The sequence below is a fragment of the Neopelma chrysocephalum genome, unplaced genomic scaffold, assembly GCF_003984885.1.
Source record: "Neopelma chrysocephalum unplaced genomic scaffold, ASM398488v2 Primary Assembly neopelma1_75, whole genome shotgun sequence".
Classification (NCBI taxonomy): Eukaryota; Metazoa; Chordata; class Aves; order Passeriformes; family Pipridae; genus Neopelma; species Neopelma chrysocephalum.
In genome coordinates, this window is record NW_020897736.1 from 14900682 (window position 1) to 14924253 (window position 23572).

General features: G+C 51.6%; 3 protein-coding genes across 3 annotated transcripts in view; all 3 read right to left on the reverse strand.

Moving 5' to 3' along the window:
• Nucleotides 1-648: 648 nt before the first annotated feature.
• Nucleotides 649-14535, reverse strand: BLM (BLM RecQ like helicase). Its single transcript, XM_027688309.1, has 20 exons — nt 14272-14535; nt 13689-13869; nt 13230-13348; nt 12727-12859; nt 11076-11797; nt 10198-10374; nt 9712-9830; nt 9073-9186; nt 8251-8349; nt 7999-8147; nt 7612-7718; nt 6713-6873; nt 6032-6227; nt 5172-5362; nt 4073-4217; nt 3533-3732; nt 2634-2826; nt 2376-2498; nt 1818-2025; nt 649-980 (listed from the first exon to the last, which is right to left on the reverse strand). The coding sequence occupies exons 4-20, from the start codon at nt 12819-12821 to the stop codon at nt 797-799; spliced, it is 3183 nt and encodes a 1060-aa protein (XP_027544110.1). The 5' UTR covers nt 12822-12859; nt 13230-13348; nt 13689-13869; nt 14272-14535; the 3' UTR covers nt 649-796.
• An 852-nt stretch (nt 14536-15387) lies between these two features.
• CTSH (cathepsin H) lies at nt 15388-23414 on the reverse strand. Its single transcript, XM_027688363.1, has 12 exons — nt 23284-23414; nt 23167-23198; nt 22980-23085; nt 22814-22884; nt 21710-21814; nt 21320-21406; nt 20342-20397; nt 19253-19334; nt 19099-19167; nt 18598-18704; nt 17232-17357; nt 15388-16162 (listed from the first exon to the last, which is right to left on the reverse strand). Exons 1-12 carry the CDS (start codon nt 23372-23374, stop codon nt 16087-16089), a joined length of 1008 nt encoding a protein of 335 aa, XP_027544164.1. The 5' UTR covers nt 23375-23414; the 3' UTR covers nt 15388-16086.
• The window catches only part of RASGRF1 (Ras protein specific guanine nucleotide releasing factor 1), a 35232-nt gene continuing 32270 nt past the window's right edge, over nt 20611-23572 (reverse strand). Inside the window, exon 22 of the mRNA XM_027688362.1 lies at nt 20611-20621. The gene's annotated coding sequence lies outside the window, so the exon portion shown is untranslated. The remainder of the gene's footprint in view (nt 20622-23572) is intronic.

The window sequence follows — 23572 nt, forward strand, 5'->3', positions numbered from 1 at the left end:
CCAGGGCAGGGGTGGGATTGGATGGGCTCTAAGGTCCCGTAACACAAATCAGTCTGGGATTCTAAGAGCAAAACCGTTCTGACTCGTCGCTCAGAAATAGCGGATGAAATCCTCAGCTCCAGTCAAGCAAGGGAACGGCACAGCCCAGCCCAGCCCAGCCCTGCCCTGCCGGGTGCTCGGGGAACACACGAACAGCTGCCTCCAACATCCCTGCCTGACCCACCCAGGTGTCCTGTGCCAGGCAGGACCCGAGGGCAGCTCCAGTGCCCTTGGCCCTGACGGTGACAAGATCACAGGTTGGGTTCTTTTTAAATAATAACTAAAAAAGGTATAGCCAGGGCTGGACCCTCCCACCTCCAGGATCTGGGGAATCAAACAGGAAACTTAAAAACATTCATTACCTTTTCTTTCCCAACCTGCTGTTTCCAGAGGAGTAACCCAGCTCTCCTGCTCTGGAGCACCGAGGCAGGAGCAAGGGAGAAGGACAGAGACAGCCACAGCCCGGGGACTCGCAGCTCCAGGGACTTGTGGCCCTGAGCATGTCCCTGAAGTGGCTGTAAAGCAGGATCACAGCGTCACCAAAAGATGAGGGTTTCTAGAACTAGCCAGAACTCTCTTATGGTAGAAAGAAAGGCCCAAATAAACTCCTCAGTTAAAAAATATTTATTTAACATGAGCTTTTGTACCCAACAAATACACAAGTCCATGCAAGGCTCAGCAGCAAAAGAAACAAAAATTTAACAAACAATGATTCCATCCTGGGGACTTGCTTTCATCCAGTAATTGCGTTTCCCAGTTACAATATGGAATACGAAGGCTGGAGGAAGTTCCTGGATTTGGGCTTGGGCATTGCCATCATGCCCAGCCTCCCAGCAGCTCCCTGCGTGGCACCAACACTGCGGGATGTGAAGCTGGGGCTGGAGGAAGCCGGAGCCTTCGAGCTCTGTGGCTTCTTGGTCCTTCTGTACCTGCTGTAGCCACTGCAAAATCAGAGAGAAGGTGTGTGTGACACACTGCACACCTGCCCCGTTCCCTGCACCAGGCTGCACCCACATGGGCACCACCATTTTCCAGAAGACTGTGTGATCATTTTATAATATTTATTTTTTTTTAACACACATGGCTGCAGAACTACCTCTGAAATGGAAACTGAGTGCAGCTGTTGCTCTGGGATGTGCCCAACACGGCTCCAATTAACCCAACTAGAGCATCAACAGCAAGTGACACTTTGGGGTCAGCAGCAGTTAATGACAAATATTTCAGTAGAAGGGAAGGAGCCAAGGGTGGAGCAAGGCGTGCTGAGCTGGGAGTGGCCATCTGCTATCATAAACAAGGAGCAGAATGAGGGAAAACAGGGCAGGGAAAGGGAAATCCTTGGAAGTGGCAGATCTGCCCTAGAAATTTAAGACCACGCAACACCAGATGCAGGTATTGCCTTGTTCAGCACAATCAGAGCGAGAATTTGAATTAATTCAAATATTCCATCAAATCTTCAAAGTTTTGAGACCTCTTTATGATTCCAAGGAAGAAATCCAGTCATCCTACTAATGCTGGTTATGGCAGCACACTGAAATTTGGTGTCTCTGCTTAGCTTGTGGCACTCAAGTGTGAGGATAACTGTTAAATATCCTTCCTCACCAGCTTTTTAAACCAAAATGCAGAAAAGCAAGTGGAGCAACTGTTACCAGCACCTGGATAATTTTAACACCATTGCTTAAGTCCATACTTAAGTAACTGCAGTGGGATAACTGCAATTCTGGGATCATCATCATGCTGATCTGGGCAAAGAGAAGTGACAGGTGACCACAGACACGTACCCTCTGGGCTGGAACTGCTGGCTGCCAGCAGCACTCGTCTTTTTCCTCTTGCAGTCTCTGGAGTTTGCCGGCCGTTTCCTCTTCCTCCTTTGGTTTGTGTTATTGCCAAAATAGCTGGAGGTTGTACCTGCATCATCTTCTTCTCCATCGCTCCCAGGAGTGCTGGTGCTCCCTGTGGCTGTGTTGGCACCTGGGCCAGCAGCATCTTCTACAGACAGACAGAGAGGTAAAACTGATTCAACCAAGGTATCACCTGGGCCAGGCAGACTGTCCCCAGAACACACTGATGGATTCAAAACATCTGTCCTGGCTGTTCCACACCTCCTCTGCACTGCCCTCATCCCGAGTCTTTCAGAGATACAGTGAATTTAGTAGGAAGGTAGCAAAGACCTTGCTATGTTCTGAAAGTCTGGGATTGCTCCCTTCTGTAATTATTAGCCTGTAAGAATTAGTTATTTGTGATTAAAACAAGGTAACTTTTGAATCAAGCATCTGCCAGAGGAGGAGAGAAGGGCACTGCACAGGAGAGTACAGGCTGAGGTACAAAGCACACTGCACCTGGGATGGAGCATTCCGAGTACTTCTCCATCACTTTGATTATTTCTGCACCATATTTCTCCAGTTTGTCTTCTGTGACGCCATCGATCTGCAGCAAAACCTCCACGTCTGAGGACAAGGTTTCTGTAACGTAACAAAGGACCCCTTACACATGTCCAACAAGTAACTCCTTATAAAGAAATGCTGGAGGAAATTAATTCCTTTCCATACCCCCCCTATGCAGAACCTCTGAAGGACTTCTTAGTAACCCAGCCTTACCTGCTATTTTCTTTAGGGTGGAGGTGCTGAAAATATTGAAGTAATGCACATCAAAGACTTTGCCCAGCGTTTTGCACGTGTCTGTGAGTTCACTGAGGCACTGTTTAACCACCTCTTCCCGCTGGGACATCTTTGCCATGGAAGCCCTTTGCCTTCTGATAGTGCTGGCACTCTCTGTCTCATGGAACTCCACCTGTTAAAAGGAGCCATCAATAACGCCTGTCAGGGAGTTACTGCAGAGCTTCATTGATAACAGAGGAAAGAAAGTATCCTTTAATGGACCAAAACAAGCTATTTATCCAGTATATGCTTTTAAAGTGATTTTTTACAGGCTACTCATTCACCCTCAAGTTTCTCCTACAAAGAGCTGGCAGAGTTTATACAGAGGGAAAACCTCTTGAGAGCCCAGTTTGCAGCTGGCTTCAGACAGAGGTTACTGGGGTAATGCTGAGGGCTCTGCTCTGCTCCAAACACAGCACAAATGAAGAAGCATTGCCTCAAGCAATCTGGGACTGTTCCATGGCCTTCTTGAAGTGCATCTTCCATCAGAGCTCAACAAAGACTGGGAAAAATAGAGCAGAAAAATCCAGGAGAAGGGAGTGCTGGTCCTTCTTTCCTTTTTAGCCAGCTTTTTGTGGGGGTCAGAACTTTCCTTCATTGTCCAGCTGGAATCAGATGGATGAGGGAGAAGAGAACGATTTAAACCTCTCCAACTCACCTTTTGCCCCACAACATTGTTATTGGAATACTGGACTAGGAATCACACATGTTGGATTTTGTTCCTGCCCTTGAGCTGGAGGCAAACTGTTGTTTTAGCTACCCGGGGGGATATGCCGAGGAAAACTGCAGCACATTCCTTAAAACAATACCCTCAAGACACTAAATAAACAGTTACACACCTGCAGTGCCCCATCCAGCACAGCCTGAGCTTTCTCTCCCAGAATGACATATGCCACTGCTTGGTCATTGGCTGTGATGTACAAATCCTCATCCAGGATTTTGTCCAGGACCAGTTTTCTAAACAGCCTTTCAGCATTATGCCTGGAATAGGCAGCTCCCTTCCCAAATATTCCAGACTGAATCTTGGCACTCGTTGTACCTGTGCAACAGAAACCACAGGATAAGCCTGTGATCAGAAAGCCCATGTAGATGTGCATTTACAGACCTGTGGGAGATTCCCAAGGGAATTCCATAGTCTATTCACATTAAAAAGCCTTTAAGCATCAGAAAACTAATATTATCACTACAGCAACCTGAAATGGATTAAACCTTCCGTTTCATTTATTTTGAATCATTTACCACCAAGAGATTCCCGGGAAGGTTAATTTTGCAAAACACATGTTCTTTTAAAGCCCTGCTGGCACTGCACAGCCCTCCTGATTCCTGGTCAGGGGTTTGTGCACCCAGTTATTTGGGTGTTTCTGGAAGAACAGACTCACCTCTGAAAATATCCACCATCATGTTCAGGGTGTACCTGCCCGAGCCCGGGCTCCTCCTCCCGTTCCGTCCCACCTGCCCGCAGTGCTCTCGTACAAACCTAACGATGTTCTTCACGTCCTCTGTCACATTCCTTGATTTATAATCCTATTAAATCAAGACTTGATTAGGAAATGCCATTATGTGTTTCTCCTCTAATGCGAGTTGTTACTGACAACCTGTTTTCATTATTGAGCTTTTCCCAGCCGTGAATTCAGTTTGTTCCAAACAGAGAAACAGTGATTTTCTAGTTAGTAACCTACAGTGATGCAGTCACAGGGATTCTGGATTTCATAACACTCTGGAAAATGCAATAACAGTCCAACTGACTATATATAATCCCCATTGTGTTTTTGGTATACAGTGAGGGGCAAGGTTCCTGGATGAACTCTGGGAATCGAGGTGAATCATTTGGAAAGCATTCCTGTAATAATCCTGCTGCCATGACCTAGAACTTACACTTCCAATATGCATTAAAATGAGAAAACTGGACTGAATATGCATTATTCTGGTCAAATTTGGTTCCAACCACAGCTATGTAAGGGAATGCTTCAAACACATCCACAGGTACCAAACTGATCGGGAACCCTTCCCTGCCTACTTCCGCAGCTGCTTTCCCTTCTGCTCCTGCCACTAAGTTTGCTTCAATCCTTGATATGTACCCCCAGTCTCTGGGCCACCTCCAGCAGTGCACACCTGATGTGGCACTCACGCTGCTCTGGCAGCACAAAGCTGTCCTGAAAACACCAGAACAGGCAGTGAAGGCATTTCCCTGCAGCCACTCCAGTGGATCTGATATTAGCTCCTGCTTCCCACAAACACTGTAGCCAAGAAAATTGACATTAAGGAACATCCTTGCACCTCTGACAGGAACAGGAGCATCACATGTTCACAGACAGTCTGTAACTCTGCTCTAGGTTAAACCCTGGAAATAACTGGAAGCATCACAAAACTACAGGACATTTATTCCTTTTCCCACTTGCCTTCCCAAGGGCCGTGTAACCGTGCAGCTAAATGCAAAATCAGTTTGACACCACTATAAATAAAATCTGCGTGTTTTACCTTCTTTCTGCTGCAGTTATCACAAATCACTTCTGGGTGGTCCTTGCAGAAGTTGGGGTTGAAGTTGGTCTCCCCGAAGTAGGCGAGCAGCTGGATGCGGCGGCACTCGATGACGTTCTCGCAGTAGTGCACCATGCTGTACAGGTTGTTGAAGTGGGTCTGCCTCGTGTGGCTGTTCCCATCCTTCTCCACTGAAACACAACAAATTCACTTGTGTTCGTTAGATCTGCACCTCTGCGTTTTTATACACTGTCAGGCAAAACACAGCATTGGTTCTGCTTAAAAAAGATGAGTGGGTTGGTACAAAACTGACCAGATTTTGTCTCTGAAGTTTTAGAAAATGGAGAAGGGAAACGAGCCTGGAACGACAAGAGTCAAGAGAAGAATATGTATGATGGGATGAGAGGAAATGGCCTCTTGCACCAGGGGAGGTTTAGATTAGATATCAGGAACAATTTCTTCATGTCCAGCCTTGGCACAGGCTATCCAGGGCAGTGGTGGAGTCCCATCCCTGGAAGTGTTTGAAAAACATGTGGGTGTGGCACTTGAAGACGCGGTTTAGTGGTGACGTGGGGGTGGGGCCAGGCTGACAGTTGGACTTGATGATCTTAAATGTCTTTTCCAACCTTAACAATTCCAATGATTCCATAAAGCGAAATGGTTTTGACTAAAATTAAGTACAAGTGACAAAAATCCTGACAGAAGACCATCCAGGGAAAAGTGCCCAGTTCTCCCCTCTTTGCAACACTTAACTACCCATGGCACTTGTAAAAGAGAAATAACAGGGGCTGAATGAAAAAGAGACCAGCAACAAAGTGACTGCTTTAGTATCACCTCCGAGTTCCAAGAGGAGAACTCACTCATGATGAGCCTTCTCAGTCTGGTCACGTCGCTGTAGCTGTAGAAGAGCAGGCAGTGAGACATCTCCCCATCCCGCCCAGCTCTGCCAGACTCCTGGTAGTAACCTTCTATGGATTTGGGAAGGGACGCGTGGATGACGTAGCGCACGTCGGGTTTGTCAATGCCCATTCCAAAGGCAATGGTTGCACAAATCACCTGGAAGGAAATCACAATGTTACACACGTGCATTATGGAAGCTACTCCTGCAGCTCTGCACTGAGACCAGACAGGCGACCAGGATTAGGAAACCTGGAACCCAGAATGCCAATTGTAACCCCGCAGGGTCGAGTACAAAACAGCAACATCTCCTCTCCCATCAGGAGAGCTACTCCAGACACAGGGAAACCCCCAAATTCCAGTCTCTGTACAGTCCAGCAGTGTGCCAGCAGCTGTGCCAGGAGCCCTGCACTGCTCAGGTCCTCCCTCCTGGAGCAGCAGACCATGGTGCAGTACTACAGCCTTCTGTTCTTAGAATTCCCAATAAAAAGGTGCTGCTGTGCCCCAGCAGGTCTGCTGGGATCAGTTATTCAACACTGCAGCCCACCAGGTGACAACGCTGCACAACTTCCCTTCCACTTCCTGGGCCAAGAGGGATAAAAGCGCCCAAAATCTCTTCCCTTTCCCCCTCAGTTTTCCTTTACCTGGCATCCTTCCTGATTGACCCACTTCTGCTGCACCAGGTCCCTGTTGGAGTCGGTGAGGCCGGCGTGGTAGGCCAGGGCAGCCAGCCCCTCCTTCTGCAGGATGGCTGCTGTGGTGTCACACTCGCGCCGGGAAAGGCAGTAGATTATTCCAGAGTCATCTGCAAACAGGTGAAAAAAAAGAAATTTGAGTTACAATAGAGTTTTATCCCTTTTCACTTGCTCGACAGTCAAACCTGCCAAGCAGATACTGACCTATTGTAATAAAGGTAATAATGTAACTACTTAATTGTAGAACTTATTTTATTAACATCAGATGGTTTTGTTAGTTTTTCCTATCCAATCTTTTGGGGTTTTTTGTGAGGTGGAATCAAGAAACATTTTCCTTAATATTGTGCAATCTCAGGATTTAAAATGCATGAATAAAAACTACATAAATCAAGATCTAGAGCAGTTTAGTCAATGCTCTCCAAGGGTACAGCACTGGAGAAGCTCTGAGGGAATCTTGGTGTTGTCCAATTCCAGCAGCAGGATGCTGCAGGACTCCGAAGTGAGCCCGGAAAGATGGGAATCTCTGAAGATAGCTTTGAGGGGAACTACAGATAAGCAAACCAAACACAATTAAACCAGTATGATCTCTATTACTCTGAAGACACCATGCTAAGAGCTCTGGCAGGCTCCAGAAAGATTACTCAGGGACATCACAACAATTTACTTTTCCATCTTAACTTGAACCCTTAACTTTAGGATGCACATAAATCTGATTATCAATAATATCACTTTGCCTCCAACTTGCTTTTCCTGTAAATATATCATTATTATGGGATTAAAAAAGCTTTTCCTGCCTTAAGAAGTGGTCCATGGAAAGGCCTGCAGGCTCTGTGCCACTCAGTACTCACGGGGGTGATATTTTTTAATCCATTCCAAGCAATCCATCGCCACTTTCTTAGGTTTCTTGGGCAACACATCATATTTCAAGTTATGCCTGTTGAAGCTCATTGTAAACCTAAAACACAACAGTTCATGGGGCTCATCAGCTTTATGGGTGCAGTTACATTCTGTTAAACAGCTCCCTTCAGCATGCAAGGAAGGGTTTGGCAAGTTTTTTATTTCTTCCTTTAATATTTTGCATCTAACTCATTGAATTCCATGCATACATTTCATTTAATCAGATGTAGCTACACAAGGATTTCAGATGGGCCTGTGATACTTTTTTACCTGAACTAAATTTACCACTCAAAATTTCTGCAGCACAGTCAGTTTCAGGCAACTGCTGAGCAACTCACACTTGTGGTTTCAGCATCTCAAGCTGATTCTGGATGTCCTTCTGCACCCGGGGGTTGGCAGTGGCAGTGAGAGCCATCATGGGGACCGAGTGGAACTTCCTGCGGAGCATGTTGAGGCGTTTGTAGTCCTGTCGGAAGTCGTGGCCCCACTGGTTGGAAAACAAAATGTAAGTATAACAGAGTAAAATGCTCCAAGAGTAAAATGCTCCAACTGAGCCTTCTGGCATTTCAAAAAACAAAAGGAGGTTTTACCTGGCTGACACAGTGGGCCTCATCGATAACAAAACGTGCCAAGAGTTTCCTGTCGTAGAGATTCTCCAGGGCTGACATCAGTCGGCTGCTGGCACACACCTGGGACACAGCACCCATGGCATGGGAAAGCAGAGCAACAGAGCACAGTGTCACCTGGCCTGGCTGAACACTGAAACAACTGTTCTGTGCTGCCAAGTCAATCCTGACTGCGCAGGCAGAGCCCGAAGGCAGAAAGATGATGCCAATCAGTTGCGTTTTAAGAAGCAGCTGGTGTGAGATTCCCATGAGGTTCTGGGATCACCTATCCCACAGTCCCTCATTCTGAGGAAATTTCAATAAATTTAAATTACTTATGTCGAGAAAGACAGGGAAAGACAATGCTGAAGAAAGAAACATAATCAGCACACTGACCAGTCCCCTCTTACAAAGTTCTTGTGCAATAACATATTTTTAAGGCAGCAAATAATAAACCCCAAGGCAAGCTCTGACAATCTCCTATTACCCTGACAGTGCCATATTCTTCCTGTATTACCCTATACAGAGCAGCCTGGATTTAGTAGCTGCTGGACAGTGATTAACACTAATATGTAGCAAGAGATATTGAAATGGATGGGCATGGGGGTTTAAGTTTAGATTGTAGGGACATAGTTCTCATTCTTGGCTAATTACTGATTGAAATTAGTTACAGCTTATAGAGTCTTACTGAAAATTACCTAAACATTATCTAAAAACTGTTTAACAGGGTTTTTCCCCAGAAGCCTACTCCAAGAGCAGTGTTTCCCAGCAAACCCCCTCTCACTGCCCCCATGGTGAAGCACAAACCTTCTCGGGGGTGACATACAGCAGCTTTATGACGGGGTCTTTCTTGGACAATTGCACGTATATTTTCGAGGCATCAGCATCTGTCCTGTCACCAGTCAGGTATGTTGCAGCAATCTGTATTACAAATATATATATTGAGTTTTAATACATGCAAAACAGAAGAAGCATCAAATGTAGTCCTACCTGTAGTTACAAACCTGTTCCTAAGCAGTCAGTTTGTGATCTCCTGCACCTGCATTTCTTCCCTCTAAATGCATCTGAATTTCTTTCCCAGAGGTGTCTAGCACCTCAGAACCCCCTAACTCAGGAATTGTTAGCGCTTGTTCCTGCTGCAGAGCCAGGCTGCTCCTGTTTAGGTGTGCCAATACAACTCTCAGGATTCTCAGAATCAGCATCTACTCTGGAAAACCCAACTCCAATACCCAACACTCAGGAGGAGCAATAAATCCAGCAGTTACACAGCCAAGATATTCAAGTTCATCCAATTTAGTTCTTCCTAGACAACTTTCTGTGCCTTTGACAGCGTCCATCTAATCAATTTATGCAGTTTATATTCAAGAGACACAAGATTTGCTGTAAAATTTCAGATTTCTAATCTAGTTACCTGCAGTTTCACTCAATAGAGCTGCTGGAACTTACATCTAAGGTGTTCAGCTTCTGAACTTGATCGATGATCAGCGACCTCAGCGGAGAGATAACGATCGTGACCCCGGCAGAGAGACAGGCTGGTAACTGGTAGCACAAGCTTTTCCCACCTCCTGCAAGGATTGGGCAGAACACCCCAAGTGTTGGATATCAAGAGGAAAGAGAGACAGTCTGGAAACCTATTTCTGACTCCTCAGTTCACAGCACTTTCAGAAACAACTGACTTACAAATGACTGCCCCAAAGTGATACCTGTAGGATATGGAAAAGTTACCACATGAATTACTGTGGAATGCAGAAATTCAATCCCCCTCACTCAAAATACCCCAGTGCAACAACACAAATCCTGCAGCCACAGAATTCCAGCACAATACCTTCACAAAGGCACAGGGGAAGAGAAAAGCTTGTCCCAGGCCTTGCAGAAGTTGTGTACCCTGTGCCAGACCTCCCAGGCTGCAGCGGGGTGCCGTGGGGCACGTACCTGTGGGCATGAGGATGAAACAATCCTCCCCCAGCAGAGCAGCGTTGATGGCCTCCAGCTGGTTTGTCCGGAAGGAGTGCAATCCAAACTTCTTGTGAAATATATTCCTCATTTCTTCAGAATGGGAAAATTTCATACCCCTGAAGCGTTCCAGTGCAGGGTTATGAACCCCTGGATCTGGGAGACAAAAAAATGTACTACAGTGAGTTACAGTGTTGAGTTTAGGAAGGAATTCTTCCTGGTGAGGGTGGGGAGGCCGGTGAGGCCCTGGCACAGGTTGCCCAGAGAAGCTGTGGCTGCCCCATCCCTGGAAGTGTCCAAGCCCAGGCTGGATGGGGCTTGGAGCAACCTGGGATAGGGGAAGGTGTCCCTGCTCATGGCAGGGGGTGGGACTGGATGGTTTTTAAGGTCTCTTCTACTCTAACCCCTTCTGTGACTCTGATTTTCACCTCCCCTTTGCCAAACCTGTTCCTACAGTAACCCTAAATGACACTGACCCACCTGTGCCCCAGAGGGATTGGGTTTGCTTCCACAAGTGCCTATTTTGGAACATTTTGCATAAACAGCAAAAACTATTGTACAGCTTTGAATTAACAACTGCAGAATCATTATTTAAGTAAAACACAGAAACATTCTTATTTCCAGTTTTAGCAGCTTCATCTTTCAGCAGCCTGAAACCTGCATGGGAAGGGAATAGTCAGGTTTGGCATCACTTGGAGGAAAAAAAAAACCAAGATGACTTTGCAAAAAGAAACCAAAAGAAACTTCCACATAATCAAAAGGCAATGATGTGATCTGCAGCAGTTACTTGGCCTTAGGTTTGAAAAGAAGTAAGAATTTAAAAAGGGAAAGACAATAACGCTCACGAGTATATTTACCTGGACGGTTCTTTGTTGCCATCAGGAAGCCTGACTTCGGAGCAGCAGGACTGGATCCCATAGCAGACCCTTTGGCTCTGGACATGATCTTAGACAAGAGGGATTTGGTGGGTGGCCCTTCCCTGATGGGCTGGTACAAGGGTGTCGACAGTGCTGCCGGAACAGCCACCGGCTCCTCCCAGTCCTCATCAAAGTCATCGATGTCCAAGTGATCCAGGTCAAAGTCAGGATCGTCTGTACCCAAACTGTTCCCTGCAGGACTGGTCATGGGAGCCGTGCTCTGAGCTTTCAGGGCTGTGCTGCTCAGGGGCTGGTTCCCATTCCTCATCCCCGGACTTTCGCCCCAGCTGCTGTCGCAGGATGGCTGGGACTGGAGGCTGAGCCTGAGGGAACCTCCCTCCCTGCCACTTCCCTTGGGAAAAGGCAGCACTGCAGTTCCTGGGCAGGTGATCTCCTCAACACTTTGCTTTGAGGCACAAGAGGTATCCAAGGTTTGATTTGTTTTGGCAGAAAAGCTGCTGGAATGAACAGAAAGCACCGATGGGAGGTTTGTGGATTTGGGGGAGTTTCTGTCAGAAGTGAAGCTCCAGCTCAGGCCAGAACCTGGAGGAGCACCAGGACAGGCACCAGGGCCCCGCTCCATGGGAGCCTTCCAGCTTCTTGGAAAAGTGGTGTTTATGCCATTTTGGTTCAAGTTGACAGAATTAGCCAGCAATTTTCTCCTGGGAGAGATGAAGGATGGAAAAAGGAAAAAAAAATATTTAGTCACAAGCAATGACCAAGTTCTACAACATCCATTAAACAGTTTTGTCCCTCTGCTATTAAACACTAACATTATGGGGGTTCCATCATGCTCTGAGTCACTGTGTTTGAAAGATATTTCAAACAAATCTAGGGAAAAATAAAACCCACAAGAACAAACTAAGGACAAAATTACAACACATTCTCTACAGACATAAAATAAAAGGATTCCTAAAATCAGGGAACAGATCCAGGCAAGGTAGAGCATAAAAAGTAAATCCTTAGAGCCACAAGTTAAAAATAAGTAAAAATATGCTTTTACCAAATTATGGTTTTAGGTACTTTCCAAGTACCAACGTCTGACTACAGCAATAAGAAAATAAATTAGTTGTGCTGAGAGCATTCAGAAAAGCCCATAATCCCAGTCCAGGAAAAAACCAAATCAAAATCCCAAATCCCAATACTTTGTCTATGTATTGTGCCATCAGCTGATGCAAGAGGTAAAGCACTGGGCAACAATCACATTGCAAGATGACAAGCTCAGGGATATTAGGAGGAACCACCATCCCTGCAGCCAGTGAGAGTGAGGCTCAGGGAGAGAACACCGACTGGGTGCCTGTGGTTAAAAGAACTGAGGGTGGCACTGGGCAGGTCACAGCACGGCTCCTGCTTCTCCAGGAGCACCTGGTGCCAGGCACCTTCCTCAGATGGGTGTGGAACTGGATCCTTCCCTCTGCCAGAGCACTGGGACCGCTAAAGCACGCAGCACTTTGGGGTAGTTTTTATCTCCCTTCAGCCAGTGCCTCTAAGCTTTTTAACCCCCCTCCACCTCATTCTCCAGTATGCTGGGGACACCTGCAGGCTGCAGGTGGAGCAGGTCCCTGCTCCACACAGAGCTGTCCCAGCCTACCTGAGGTCCCTGTGCTGGAGCAGGGCTCTGGCACAGGACAGGGCCTGCAGCTCCTGCAGTGGGATGGCATCCACCAGCTCACAGATGGCCTCCATGACCCCGAGCAGCTGCCGGGCCACAGGCACACTTTCACCTGTCACAGGGAGCAAGTTCAGCACAGCAATTGCTATTAGAATAGCTAACAAGGTGATACCACTGGCCCCGAGAATAGCACATTGCAGCAAGTCTAAATAATTTACTTTCAATATATGTTTGTTCCAGTTGGATAAAGAAACTGTTTCTGTGAGCAGGAACTCACAGAATCTAGATATTTTTGCCCTCATCTTTTATTATCCATCTATACATGTTAATTATCCATCTGTCTATGTCAATTCTCCATCTATTGATGTTAATTCTCTATCTGTTAGTTAAAGCTCTTGGATTACACAGGGTACACAGGAGAATAATGAATTGCAAACTACCCCCCCAAATCTGAGGCATAACATTCCAAACATTTCCCATACCTGCATCCCCCGCACCAGGATCATCTCCAGTTCCGGGTTCTGTTGTGGGAACCTCCCGTGGCCCGGCCTCGGAGCTGCCACCTGAGCACCTTCCACCAGTGGGAGAGTCTCTGAAAATACTGCTAATTGCAAAAGAAAAAGCCACTAAAACACAGATACTGAGGCATTTCCACAGAACAATAGGATTTAAGATGTGTGCAAAAGATAAATTCCTGAAACCCCAGGGAGAACCCAAGAGCTGAGCAGTAACTCTGCTTTTTCTGAAGGAAAAGCCACCTAACACATCAGATGCAAAATAAGTATTTGAGAAAGCATTAATTGCAGCTGCCAACCATTAACCTGCCAGACAGCAAAGAGACACAAACTCAATCTGCACCTTTTTAACAAGCAGGAGTCACGGGTCTGTACTGCTCAAATCACCCTACGGACAGATGGTTTCACCAGTGAACTCTGGTTTACCTGACACTTTGTACAGAAGGGGAGAAGGGAGGCAGCTCCTCCTCGGGGGAGGGAGGGATGATGTCCAGCTCATCCTCATCGAGCTCATTGCCTGCCAACGGCCCGACAGCCTCCTCCAATTCTGGGGGACTGCTCCCAGCCCCCTGTGGCTCCTGGCCCCCACCTCCTTCAGCACCAGCAGCTGCAAGAGAACTGAATTAATACTGTTGGGTAACACTGTAAACTCAGCCTAGTACAAACAAAAGAAGGGGAAAATTAACAGCCAGATTTCAAAACAGTCGTTTGATACAGTTTCTGAGTGTTAAAGACAGTATTTACTACTCCCTTTTTTCCCCCATTAAAGACAGATGAAGTCTCACAAACCCTCTTTAAAGTGGAAAAGTGATATAACTAAACCTACAGTCACCTGCTTCCAGCCCTGCACCCTCCCAGGCTGCGAGCACCCAAAGGGAATCCAGGTACCCAAAGGGAATCCATGGCTGCTTATCAGACACAAGCACACAGCTCCCTCTGATTCCTGGCAAACCCATCCCTCTGAGCGCAAACATAAACAGCTCTCCGGTTCCTTCAAATAACCCGTTACCTGGGCGAGGCTCTGCCCTGTCCTCATCCAGAACCGGGTCGGCAGGTGAGTCCTCGAGGCAGATCACGGACTGCTGTGAGCAGGGGCGCGGCTCAGCCTCGGGCTGTGCCTCCCCGCGTCCCGCGGCGCCGGGGCAGACGGGCGGCTCCGGGCGGGCCTTGTCGGGGGCCCGCAGCCCCTTGGGGGATAGGACGGGCGGCCGGCAGAACCTCTCGATCCCGGACAGGTCGAAGTCGTCGATGTCATCCCACTCATCGCCGATGGTGAGGGCAGGGAGAGCGGCGGTGCCGGGACCGGCCTTCCCGGCGGGAGCGGCGCTGCCTGGACCGGCCTTCCCGGCGGGAGCGGCGCTGCCGGGACCGGCCTTCCCGGCGGGAGCCCCGCTGCCCGCCCTCGCCGCGGGGCCCGGGGGGGCGCGGGCCGGCGGGCGGCCGGAGCTGGGGAGGGGCTCACGGCCCCACGCGGGCGCTTTCCTGGCCGGGGTTGCGGCGGGCGCAGCCAGGGAGGTGTTCACGTCCTTGTCCCTCAGCGCCGAGGCGGCCGCGAGGCCCCCGCGCGCCTTCTTGAACGTGAAGCCCCTGCAACGAGACGAGCCCCCGTCACCGTCCGCCCGCTCCCGCCGGCCGGCCCGCCCGCTCCCCCCGGCCCGGCACTCACGGCGGGCGGTCCCGCGGCGGCCCCGGGGTGCGGAGGGCCGTGAGGGCCCCGCGGGCCGAGTGGAGCCGCAGCTGCTCCCGCAGGTTGTTCTGCGGCAGCGCCGCCATCGCGGGGCCGCCCCGCCGCCAGGGGGCGCTCTGCGCGCGGGGCCGCCTCCCGCACCCTTCACATTCGGCGCCAAAACATGGCCCGGGCCCCCATTGGGTGGGCCGGCGAAGCGGAAGTGACGTAGCGGTGACCGTCGCCATGGTGAGGGCGGGCACCGTCACGCAAAATGGCAGCACCGCCTGAGGGCGGGCCCGGGCGGAGCGGCCCCGGCACCGCCTCAACCGCCGTAAAGTCCGATCTGGAGCCCCGCCAGGCTTTAGCACTCCTCGGGCGCTGGGAGCGCGCAGGAGCCATGCCGGGAGGACGGAGCCCGTCAGACCCCCTCCCGGCACCGCGGAACCCGCACGCAGCTCATAGCACAGCGCTCCCGGGACGAGGCAGCTTTATTATTGTCAGTGACAGATTTCAGCGTGAAATAATACAGACGTGCCCCTGCGGACATCCGGCTTCGCTCCCCAGGGCCTGTTCCTCATTAGCACCGAGCTTCTTGCTTCGTTGATTCGTTATACAATATCACCCGCTTCTTCTCTATTTCCATTAAAATACTCTATTTTTTAATACAAAAAAAATACTAAAGACGTCTCGTGAAAATAGATAAAAATGTACAAATCACAGCACTCATGCTTCTTTAGGGGAGAAATTGCCTTCAAAGAAAATTTTAAAATCCCTAAAATTTACACTTGGTGATTGTGAAAAAGCTGCCTGGAGGAGGGGGGGAGCTTTGTCCGAAGTCAGGTAACTCCGTGGTTTCCCAGCATCCCCCTTTGACCTCCCCAGGTAGATGGAAGCACAGCCAGGCACACCCGGGCTGGGAGCAGGAGGAGGGAATCTGGCAGGGCACAGGAGCTCCCGTGTCTCTGGCTGAGGAGAGGAGGCACAGCTTTCCTGCTGCACAGGGTGTGTGCAAGCCGAGGAACCTGCCTGCAGGGAACACCTTTCAGCTGACAGGTGTTGCACCTTGTTCTCCCTTTCATCACTTCAGCACTCAGAAACTGAAACGTGATCAGCCACTCCTGTCCTGCTCCCCCCGTCCCCAGCCTGTGCTCCCTCCTACACCTGAGGAACAGGGTAAGAGGCACAAGCTGCGAGACCACACATGTTCTTGCCTCGTTCGATAAGGAAATACCTGAAAAGAGAAAGAAATGGGTGTGAGTGAGTGTTCCCTCCTCTGGCAGAGCCAGCACAGCAGGTGAGGGTGGGGAGGCCCTGGCACAAGTTGCCCAGAGAAGCTGTGGCTGCCCCTGGATCCCTGGAAGTGTCCAAGGCCAGGCTGGACGGGGCTTGGAGCAACCTGGGGTAGTGGAAGGTGTCCCTGCCCATGGAGGCATCCATGGAACTTTAGGGTCCCTTCCCCCCAAACCAGTTTGGGATTCTGTGAAGACTGCTCTCTTTGTGTGCCAACCCAAGGAGCAGATACGTGTGACAGGGCTGGAACTGCTGGAATGGCAGCTCTCCAGGCACTGCCATTCCCTGGTGGCCTAGTGGTTAGCATGCAGGACTCTCACTGCTGCAACCCGGGTTCGATTCCTCGGTCTCCTGGGCAGATGGAACCCGTTAGCCCTGTGAGGCCATCCATCTATGAGAAGGTCACTCTAAACAAACCTACGTCCTGAGGACCTCACTGCCATTGTCCAAGCTTGCTTGGCCCCGGCAGATGAACCTTAGGATTAAAGGGTGGGCTCAGTTCAGCGCAGGCTGTGTCTCACCTAAAAAATCCATTGCGCAGGCTGGAAAGGTAAAAGACCTTTCCCCAGATCTTCGTTCGCGAAGACTGGCCATTATACACCACAAACTAGCAGTTAGCACCTGACTCTCGAGAATTTCACCTGCAGCTGGAAATATTTGTGGAGCTGCAGTGAGAACTCCCTCCTGGCTCAGCCTGTTCTTCCCTGGCCGTGTGACCACGGGAGAGGGCCCAGGTGAACCAGTGGCTCTGCAGGCACTGCCAAGCCCCCAGGGACCATGGCAGCTCCACTGGGCCAAGGGTCTGCTCTGAGCAGTCACCCCAAGACTGGGTTTGTGAGCTGTGTCACTGCCCAGGCTGTGATAATTCCCCCTGAGTCTTCCCAGCTGCCAAATTTCAGCTGGAGAGCGTAAGGGCAACCTGGGGCTGAGGGCAGGTGGAATCCCAGCACTGTCCTTTCTCCAGGTACAGGGAGGCCATGGTGGGCCTGGTGGCACTGGGACCCCCTTACCCCTCCATGCCCCACAGCCGGCCCCAGGAGTTCTTCACGATCCAGTAGGGAGTCCCGTTCTCCTCCCCATAGCCCACGGCGAGCACGGCGTGGTTCACCTTGTCAGGGGTGTGCTCACAGTGGGGGCTGCAAGCAAACAACACAGATGTGACACACGAAATCCAGCCTGCAACTCATCAGGGATTAGCCAGCAGTCTTGACTGCACTCTGCAAACAGAACTGTGGGGTACTCTGAAATTCCAGCTGTGGAGAGCAGGGAGAGAAGCCAAGGAAAGGAGACACTGCTCTGTTTTCCCACTCTGAAATTATTACTCCTATATCTGGAGTCAGGGAATCCACGGACCTTTGATCTGAGCTCCTGGTTCTTGCTCACAATTAACATCAACTCTAACATCTCACTAGGATGAGCTACAGTGAAAACATTAAGCAAAGGAATTTTTCCACTGGAAACCAGCAGCTCTTAGTGCCTCCCAGTAGTGGTTTGTGCTGCCCTGAACTTCAGGGGCACTATTCCATGTTTTGCACAGGAACAGCAAGCTCCACAGTCTAAACACACACTTCCTCATGTTTCCCCTGAATTTCCAGCTTTTAAACTGCACTTGCTGAAAGCTGCTGCCTGTGGTATGAAGTAGGATAGCACAAGGTACACACTCCCACCTCTAGAGCACCTATTTTTAAACATTTTTAAACTGCAGCACAGGAAAAGATCAATAATCCCCAACTCAGATTTACAGCTGACGGGATTGGGGTGAAGTGCTGCGGGACCTGCCCTGCAGAGCAGCGACGCAGGACCCTGCCTAAAAACAACCTGCAGAGGTGCCAGCTCAGCTGTAGGGCAGTGTGAGGGCACCATGCCACTCACCTCAGGTGTAGGGCAGCCTGAAGGCAGCCACGCTTCCCAACTCGGCCCCTCTGAGCTCTGGCACCGGAGGAGCCGCCCCAATCCCATGGAAAACCCACTTTGGTTTGGCCTTTCCCTAGGAGACCAGACGTGTTCTGCTGCCACAGCTGGGCTGACCCTGCCACCGTCCCAGCTCAGACACAGGATCAGCCCTGTTACAGGTCCCACCAGCCCTCTGCTGAGCTGCAGAGGGTCTCCTGAGCTCCCTGACTCGCTGACCTTCATTCCAGCATACTCTGGTCTCCAGGCTGGACTGGTTCCTAGCAAGCAGCCTGTTCCCTGCTCCCATTCTCCTGGGAAATCTGCATATCAAGGCTCCATTTACTCATTTTTTGTATTTTCTGTTTAAGAGGAAGTGTGAAAATGCAGTGCAGAGTTCCTGCATCCATGAGGAGAAACAGGGATGCGGATGATTCCAGCCCTGCACCCTCCCCTCACCCCCACCTGCCAGGTTCACACACTCACTTGGAATACACTCCTTTCCTGTAGTGCATGAAGTCACTTGTCACCTCAAAGGCAAAGCTCACCGGGTTGTGCTTCCCCACAGCTTCCACCATGCCATCCTCATCGTACTGCAGGAGAGGATCCAGGGTCATCCATCAGCTCCTGGCTGTGCTGGGGCCACTCTGGATCTGGGCCCAGCAGCCAAGGCACGGGGGGATGGATAACCCTGGCTTCCTGTGTGCAGACAAGGAATCAAGTGCTGCATTGCAAGACAAGAACAGGACCTTCCCACAGCCTGGAGCTGCACCCGCTGCGGGAGGCAAGCAGGGACCCCGTGCCTGTATTTCGGCTCCGGCACTTCCCTGATGCCACCTTCAAACAGTTGAGCAGGAGTGCAGGCCAGCTCACTCTGTCCCAGAAGCACCCAGGCTGCGGCTCACTGGGAAGCCTGGCACGCCTTGGGGCCTCCCAGCATCTTGGCACAGCCCTGGAAGTTTGGAACCGTGGCCCCTGGGGCCTCACCTGTGTGATATTGATAACGTCCTTGACAAAGGCAACGGCCTTCTCCGGCTGGAACTTGCAGGTGCCGTTCTGTGGGGACAGAGAGGAGCTGTTGGAGCCTGTGCCAGGCCCCGCTCTGCTGCTGCCACAACGGCCTGGGCTGCGCTGGGAATACCTTGGCCCGGTATGGATAACTGTCCTCCCCCATGAGGCCTTTGTTGTACAGGATGTACTCGAAGGCTTGGCTTGGCAGGCCCCTGCAAGACAACACAGCCAGAATGCAGGTCAGTTGGGATGGTAACAACTAATTAGGATGGTAACAATGAATGAGGATGGTAACAATGAATTAGGATGGTAGTGCTGTGGCTTCTGCAGAGCAAAGCCTGCAGTCCTGCAGACCATTCCCACCAGCCGAGGGAGAGGCAAGGACAGTGTCTATCCCAGAGCCTCTAAAGGCACAAACTCCGTCCATTCCTGCAGCATCTCCCTGCCTGAGACTCCAGGCCTAGCCCACCACACTGTCTAGCATGCTCAGACCTCATTCTCTGGGTGCTAAATCCCTAGGGGAGAACACCAGGAGCCTTGATGGCATAAGGCTAACCTGGACCACACAGCACCAGCCTCACATGCTGAAAGGTGGTTTTCAGTGCCCTCTACCCAGCCTGGCTGGGGGAAGATGAGGGACACACATTCCCAACAAGCAGCTGCTCCCCTCCCTGGCCACCCTCCAGGAGCACATCTCAGGAGGGAAGAAAAGAGAGCATGATAAAAATAAAAAGCACTGAGAGTGGCTTTGCTCAGTCCTCTGGGACCACTTATTTCACAGAAAACAGTAGTTGTCAGAAAGCTCTATTCTCTGCCTTCTCTAGCAACACCAGGAGGAACTTCCCAAAGGGGAAGCCGAGGTTTCTGCAGACTCAGCGCATGAGACGCGTGTGACCCGGGGCAGAACAACAGCCAAAAGTCCCCTTGCTCTCCCAGAGCCCTGTCTGTGGCTGCTGCCTCAGGAGACTTGGGAAAAACATGTCTCAGAAGAAAACTAACAAGGAACAACAGAGGTTGGGAAATGCTGGAGTTTTAGTGAAACATCCAAACCTCTAGGGAGGGCTAAATTAAAATAGGCAACCAAACCCAAAACTGTTTCCCCGACATGTCGCAGCCAAGGGAAGACAAAAACCATTCCAAGATCTGGAAGGAAGATCTTGAGGAAGGCTGTCAATCACAGAACTCTAATTTCTGTTCTTTATGACCTTCTCTGACTTACCCACTGCAGCCATGGTTGTTAAAGGCCTGGGCACAATCAACCAACTGCTGCTCCGCCTGTGGAGAAGGGTTTTGGGTCAGTGACTGTCTGACACCTGCGCTCGGAACACGTGACACAAAATGCAACCGCGCAGCAGGAACCGATGAGTGCTGGTTTATCCGTGCACGGGCTGTGCCCCAACCACAGCACTGGTTCATCCGTGCACTGGCTGTGCCCCAACCACAGCACTGGTTTACCCGTGCCTCTGGCTGTTCACCCACCAGGAACCACCTGGAAATGGCTCCAAGTCCCAGGGAAGGGGACGAGGGATACCTGGAGCTGGCAGCCCAGGATGGTCAGGCTGCCAGATGAATTTGTCATTGTGCCTGCTGGGAATCCATCCCCCACTCAGAGGCACTGGCTGAGATTTCTTTCAAAGGTCATGTTTGTTTTTAACACACCCAACCCTCAGCTATTCTGATAAGTCATGTAAGTGGCTACCACCCTTCTTGTTTTTCAGGATTATAAATCCTCTGGGAGTTGAAAATCAACAGTTTCTCAAGGTGCTGCTTGCAGCAAGAAGCTCCAGCTCCTTTCCCCATGGCTCCCAGCAGCCTCCAGCCCCTCCAGCTTTGTCCTACTGAAAAAGGGCTCTGCCAAAGCCTGGGGCAGTGGGACAGAGAGGGGACAATGACAGGCACATCCTCGGGCACACAGAGCTCCCAGCCACACTGCCCTACATCTCCCCAGCAGTGCTGCTGGGCTCACACAGAGCTGCAAGGGGTCTGCAGGCTGGGGGGGCTGCAAGGGGTCTGTGAGGGGTCAGTGGGCAGGGGGCTGAGAGGGGTCTGTGGGCAGGAGAGCTGTCACAGCCACAGCCGTGCACAGCCGGACTGGGAACAGGCAGCTGATGGCTGTCCCAGCCTGGCCCCATGCACAGCCCCAGCAGATAACCAGGGGCAGGGCTTGGTCAGTGCACAGGAAAGGAAAATCTCTTACCAGAGACAGCAACTTTCCAGTGGCAATGGCAATAGCAGACTCCAAACAGCCCGTGGTGGAAAAGGTCCAGCAGCTCCCACAGGGACCCTGTGTTTGGAACGGGACAGGAACTGCTCCAGAATGTGCCACAGGGTCACCAGCCTCCCTGAAACACCAGGGCCAGGGCACAGGGGCCTGGCAGGAGCGCAGAGCTTCCACCCCCCCCCCGGCAGCTGGGCTTGGCCTTCTGCTCAGCTCCTGCCCAGGGGCCCACGGCCTCCCCTGCCCCAGCACAGAGGGCTCTGGGGGAGCTCCCCTGCGGCACACACAGCCCAGCACTGCTCCCCTGGCATGGTGCCCGCCGCCCACAGCCCCTCTCTGGGCACGTCACCCACGGCACACGCTCTTCACCTGGTTCTTCACGGGTGTCACAAAATTCCCCTTCTTCCTCCAGTCGATGGAGTCGGGTCGCGGCCCCGAGCTGCGCGCAAAGCTCCCCTTGGTGGCTGAGCAGTTCTGCAAGCGAGGCGGGAGGGCTGTGCTGAGCCAGCGGGCTGGGGGACAGTGGCCCAGGACAGCTGCTCTCCCCAGGGTGGGGGGCTGGTGAGCAGCCACTGCAGCCAGGAGCCCTGGGCCCGCCCCGGCAGGCACTGCCAGCCCACACCACCGCCTGCAGTGCCCCGGCTGCTCAGGGAGCTGCCAACAGAAGTGACAACAGCTCGGCTGGAGCCCGGGCTGAGGCAGCTGAAATTCTTGAGGGTGGGGACTGCGGGGAGCCACCTCACTCTTACCCTGGTGGTGATGCCTAAAATTGGAGAAATAATTCTCTGGACTGTTTTTGAGTATTAAAAGGCAAAAAGCAATTCTTTATTGTGGCACGGATGGTGCACAAAAAATATTTTGCACACCCTGATTGCACAGGCTTTTACAACTTTATACTACCATTCTAATTACAATATTTGGACATTACCTCATCTGTTATATTCGCTTCCAAAACTGTCCCTCCCATAACACCACCCTCACCACGCTCCCTGAATTTGAGTCGGTGGTCTCAAAAAGACCATTTCTTCTCTTCATCTTCTTCCTCCTCATCTCTTCTGACCCTTTTGGAACGGTTTCAAGGCTCTTGAGTAGCTTTGACTACTTATATCAGGTGTTATGCATCTGTTATGTCTCTTTCTCAGTATATTTTTACAGATAAGGGCCTCTTCACCTCATTAAAATCCCTTGTCTGTTGAAATTCTTAACAAAGAATGTTAAACAGCATTTTTAGAAATCTTGCACAAAGATACTAGCAAGCTAAAAGTACTAACAAGCTGTACTAAAACGTAATGATTTTAAGGCATCAGTGGCATAGCAAAGCGGATCGCACAGGGATGGGTGCTAGCGCCTGAGTAGGGGCAGTACAGGGGTGGGTGCTGGCCCACGAGTGGGTGTTGCTCGGTGCAAAACACCCACTCACGGGGTCCAGCTGGACCCTCTCCTTCACTGCTCACCCGCGCTCCCGCCAGTTACCTGGGGCTCCCTCATCAGGTACATCTTTCGAAACTCCTCGTTGGTCATATCCGAGAACTGGTTCAGGCCCACTGGAAAGGGGAGAAAGGGGAGAAGGGGACGCTTCGCTCAGCGAGGCCCCGCGCTCGGAGCCGGCGCGGGCCGGGCGGGGGCCGGGGGCTCGTACTCTGGTAGCTGTGGTTGCCGGCGTTGTGCTCGTCGATGAGCCGCTTGTTGTCCGCGAAGATGCGCAGCCTGCGCGGGTACTCGTCCGGGCTGTACCGGCGGCCGAACTGCGGGGGCACCGCCCGTCAGAGCCCCGCGGCCCGCCCGGCCCGGCCCGGCCCGGCCCTCCCTCCGCCGCGGGGCCTCACCTGCTGCATCCAGGCCTTGAAGAGCTGCTCCTCTGCCGGAGAGAACGCGGCGTCAGCGGCGGCACCGCCACCGAGCCCGAGCCCGAGCCACCCCCGCCCCTCCCGCCGCCCCGGTACCTTCGGCCGTGGGCGCCCCAGCGGCGGGAGCCGCGAGCACGGCCGAGGGCGCCATGAGCGCCGCCGCCATCAGCAGCGCGGGCCAGAGCATGGCCGGGCCGGGAAGGGACGGACGGAGCCGAGCGGAGCCAAACCGAGCCGAGCCGAGCGCAGCCGACCCGTGCCAAGCTCTGCCAGCCGGGCGGGGCAGCGGGCGGGCGGGGAGGGGACGGGGCGGGGCCCGCGCGCCGGCGGGTCCGGCGTTATATCCTGCCCGTAAAACCATCACAAACCCGCGTTCACCCTGAGA